Source organism: Gekko japonicus, unplaced genomic scaffold, assembly GCF_001447785.1.
Source record: "Gekko japonicus isolate JY-2015 unplaced genomic scaffold, Gekko_japonicus_V1.1 scaffold1612, whole genome shotgun sequence".
NCBI classification, from domain to species: domain Eukaryota; kingdom Metazoa; phylum Chordata; class Lepidosauria; order Squamata; family Gekkonidae; genus Gekko; species Gekko japonicus.
The window spans coordinates 222,981-227,536 of record NW_015168097.1 but is presented as its reverse complement, the minus strand read 5'-3'; the positions used below and the strand labels follow the sequence as shown (position 1 = coordinate 227,536).

The 4,556-nt window shown below is 50.4% G+C and overlaps 1 protein-coding gene across 1 annotated transcript in view; it reads left to right on the top strand.

Annotated features, from left to right (window-relative positions):
- ADAMTS10 (ADAM metallopeptidase with thrombospondin type 1 motif 10) overlaps nucleotides 1–4,556 on the top strand; it is a 57,910-nt gene that overhangs the window by 21,060 nt on the left and 32,294 nt on the right. Inside the window, exons 6-7 of the mRNA XM_015414760.1 lie at nucleotides 1,594–1,739; nucleotides 3,810–3,853. Of these exons, the coding sequence (XP_015270246.1) occupies nucleotides 1,594–1,739; nucleotides 3,810–3,853 (190 nt within the window). The remainder of the gene's footprint in view (nucleotides 1–1,593; nucleotides 1,740–3,809; nucleotides 3,854–4,556) is intronic.

Here is a 4,556-nt window from a genome sequence, read left to right as displayed (position 1 = left end):
GAACTACATATATTCAGTTACTGGTTCTTTAAAAAGCCCCAGTGGTCCACCGGAAGGGGGTGGCCACAGCTGTGGGAGCGGGGCGGGGAAATGGCAAGGAAACCTGCCTAATAGAAGCCACATGGCCACTGTGTCCTATCAGCAGCCATATCAACAACAGGAGAAACTCAGAAGCCTGTCCCAGCATGGATGCCACCTTCATGTGGAGTCTTAGTGGATAACACACATGATTTACACATGTGAGGTTCTTCAGAACCCCAGCACCTCCAGTTAAAAGATCACAGAGGGCCAAACTAGACGCGGCAGTGTTCTTGTGACCCCCCCACAAGGACACCACTGTCATTTAGAAATGCTGTGAGTTGCCGATCCTGATTGGGCCCTCAGCACAGTGGGGCTGAGCGCACTGGTCCCCACCCCCTGTGATCTGTCAGTTGCCGAAACAGCCACAACTACCCCTGTAGCTTTTTCAGCACTTGAAAAGGTGTGGGAGAGGGGGACTTGGGTGCTACAGTTTGGTGTAGTGGTTAGGAGCGCGGACTCTAATCTGGGAGAACTGGGTTTGATTCCCCACGCCTCTACATGCAGCTGCCGGTGTGACCTTGGGTCAGTCACAAGTTCTCTCAGAGCTGTTCTCTCACAAGCAGTTCTCTCAGAGCTCTCTCAGCCCCCACCTACCTCACAGGGTGTCTGTTGTGGGGAGGGGAAGGGGAAGGAGATTGTAAGCCACTGTGAGACTCCTTCGGGTAGTGAAGGGCGGGGTATAAATGCGATCTCTTCTTCTACAGCATTTTTAAATGACTTCAAAATGGCAGCGCATCCTCAGGGCAGCCATGAGGCCGCCATCTTTTCTAGTTTGGCCCAGAAAGAAAGTGCTGGGGAAAGATCCTTTCTGCCTCAGATTGTGTGAAGGACCTGCTGGCTCAAGTAGACAGTGCTAAGTGTGATGGACCAAGGGCTTGATCCTGCATAAGGCAGCCTTATATACTTGGGGCAGTGGTGCCGTGCCCACTTTGTGTATCAGAGGTCCCAAAGTCAACTTCCCCTTCCCTTGGCTGAAACGATCTCAGGTCCGATTTTTGCCTCAGGTCTCAGATAACTCATGTCAGTCAGAGAGAGCCGTTTTTGACTAGATGCATTGCTGAGGTGACTTAATTTATATTTTTATACTGGGCTATTTTGGGGCGGGAACGCACAGGAACGGCGTTCCGGCTGGCTTCAGAGTTGGCCACGCCCACTGCAGCCAAAACCTCTGCATGCGTGGCTACAGAGGAAAGGCCTGGGCCTGGAGACCCACACCCCCCCCCCCCCCCAGCGACTCTGAGGCGGGCAGTCCAGGAGCCCCCTGGAAGGATCGGGGAGGCATTTAAATGCCCCCCCCTGCCTTCCCTGGCCTGTCCAAGTGCCAGCTTGCCCGGGCTCCCCACAACTGCGGGGCGCCTGGGCAAACCAAGGGACGGCATGGGGTGTGGCCTAATATGCTAATGAGTTTCTGCTGTTGGGGGTGGCCTATTATGCTAATGAGTTCCTGCTGGGCTTTTCCTACAAAAAAAGCCCTGTTTTATGTATGTATACACATTCCTTCGACTTCCCCAGCCGACCCTAGAGATCAACCACCACGCCGGCAAGTCCCTTGATAGCTTCTGCAAGTGGCAGAAGTCCATCGTGAACCGTAACGGCAACGGCAACGCCATCCCCGACAATGGCATCGCCAACCACGACACTGCTGTTTTGATCACAAGGTAAACTGGAGATTTGGGGTTGTGGTTTTTTTTTTGAATGAATGATGTTTATTTGCGGTCAAGGACCATGTATCAAAATAATACATATTCGTTAAATACAAGCGATCTAGCTTTCAGCTCCAAAAGTATTTCGACATATTCAGACATATAACCTTAAAATTGGGGTGGGTTTTTTTTGCAGAACAAGGGGCATCCTGGCTAGGGTTGCCAGCCTCCAGGTGGGGCCTGGAGATCTCCCACTTTTGCAACTAATCTCCCGCTGACAGAGATCAGCTCCCCTGGAGAAAATGGCTGCTTTGAAGGGCGGACTCTGTGGCACTGTACCATGCCGAGGCCCCTCCCCTCCCCAAACCCCGCCCTCTCCTGGATCCACCCCCAAAGTCTCCAGGTATTTTCCAACCCACACCTGGGAACCCGAATCCTGGCCCTGCGGCTGGCTTTAGCACAGGACAGAAATCTGAAAAAATCAACCAACCGCCGAAGAGCCGCTCGGCGGGCCCCTGGCGACGGTGCAAGCCACACGGAGCCTGGCTCGTGTCAGGAGAAAGTTGTGAAATGCCGTGATGCGAAAGCGTGTGTCTCTCCGGGGATTCCTGCCTCTTCCTGGCCTCCTCTTGCTCCGCACGTGCGGGACGTGGATTGGAAAAAGAGTTGCTGACTTGGAAATTCTGGAGCTCCCCTCCCCTCCGCCCCAGCCCTCGCTGTTCGAGCAATTATTCCTCGGCCTGCAGTCCCTGAGGCCTACTTTCAGCAGCCGGGTCTTGGAAGAGACGTGGCCGGCCTTGATGCCTTCCCTCCCCGTGCCTTGGAAAGGCCTCACAGACTGATAACATCCTGTTGTATCGTGAGGTGCTTTTTTTTAGGGCGGGGGGAGAAAATCTATTTATTTTAATGAGATGGGAATACGCTGGGTCAGCAGGATCCACTCGAAAGAGAACAGAAAACCTATTTTTAATTTTGGCTTGGTGACCTTTTTTCGGGGTGCAGTATGTACTCTTTGAGGGCCTCTGAAAAAGGCGGTGCGGTGCAATGCCAGACTAGGGTCTGGGAGACCCAGGTTCGAATCCCTACTCTTCCACAAAAGTGCGCCGGATGACTTGGTGCCAGTCGAGCCCTCTTAGCCTAACCTTCCCTCACAGGGCTGTTGTGAGAATAAAATGGGGAAGACGTATTTGTCTACATTTCTTTGAGCTCCTTGAGGAAGCGTGGGATAAAAATAGAGTAGATAAGAGGATAAGGGAGCAAAAATCTTTTTTCTTTTTCAGTGCACTGCATCAGAAACAAAATAGGAAGCTATCGAGGATCGTGCTGCATTAGCTTTCCTAATCCATCATCCTGTTCCGCACAGTGGCCAACCGTTAAGGGGGGCATTGAGGTTGTTACAGCTGGTGTTCAAAGGTGGACTCCCTCTGGATGTGGAGGTTCCACTTAGTCATTGTGGCTAATAGTCATTGGTGCATCTATCCTCAACGAATTTGTCCCATCCTCTGTTAAAGACACCTAAACTAGTGGCCACCCTAGTATTCTGTGGCAATGCGTTCCACAGGTTAATTTTATATATTGGGTGATGAAGTATTTCCTTTTATACGTCCTGAACTCACTCCCCCATTGTCTTCATTAGGTGGCCCCTACGTTATGAGTGTGAGAGAAATTGTCGCTTTTGAATTTCTCTGTACGTAGTTTTGCAAACCTCTGTCAGGTCAGCGCAAAGAAGCAGAAAATAATGGCCGCTTTTCCTTGCCCTTTTCCTGAGCAAAATCCACCGGGTCTAATGGATTTACCTATCTGTCTATCGTTTTTTTTAATTCTGCCTTCACTCCAGGGAGCCTCCAGTCAGCATCCATGACTTCCTTATTTTATCCTCACAACAGCCCTGCGAAGTAGTTAGACTGAGCATGTGTGACTGGCCCAAGGTCACCCAGCAAACCCCCATGGCACAGTGGGGATCTGAACCCAAGTAACCCGGATACTAATCCCTCATCACACCCCACGGCCTCCGTTCCTGGTGAGGCTGATGTGTTGGAAACTGGTTCACTTTTTCGTGTTCCTTCTTTTCTGTTTTCCTTTTAGGTATGATATTTGCATCTATAAGAACAAGCCGTGTGGCACTCTAGGTAGGTGAGAAGTTACCATCACTATCCTGATGGTGGTTTGGGGTGGGGGAGTGAGTTTCAAGATCAGTTTGCAATGTGTGGATGGTTGCCAGAGCCGCCTAAACTTTGGGTACTATCTATCTTCTGTCATCTATGCATCTGTCTTCCATCTGTCTTCCATCTGTCTTCCACCTGTTAACTATCATCTGTGTATCCATTTTCTCTCGTCCTTCGTTCTTTCTGTCTACCTTAATCTGTGTATGTCTTCCATCCATCTTCTTTCTGTCTGTCTGACTGTCCTGATGGTGGTTTGGGGTGGGGGAGTGAGTTTCAAGATCAGTTTGCAATGTGTGGATGGTTGCCAGAGCCGCCTAAACCGGGTACTATCTATCTTCTGTCATCTATGCGTCTGTCTTCCATCTGTCTTCCATCTGTCAACTATCATCTATGTATCCATTTTCTATCTTCCTTCGGTCTTTCTGTCTACCTTCATCTGTGTATGTCTTTCATCCATCTTCTTTCTGTCTGTCTGACTGTCTGTCTTTCGTCTCCCGTCTTCCATCTACCTTGAATCTATCCTCTCGTTTGGCGTAGTGGTTAAGTGCGCAGACTCTAATCTGGGAGAACCGGGTTTGATTCCCCACTCCTCCACTCGCAGCTGCTGGATGACCTTGGGCAACCCATAGTTCTGTCAGAGCTGTTCTTGAAAAAGAGCAGTTTCTGT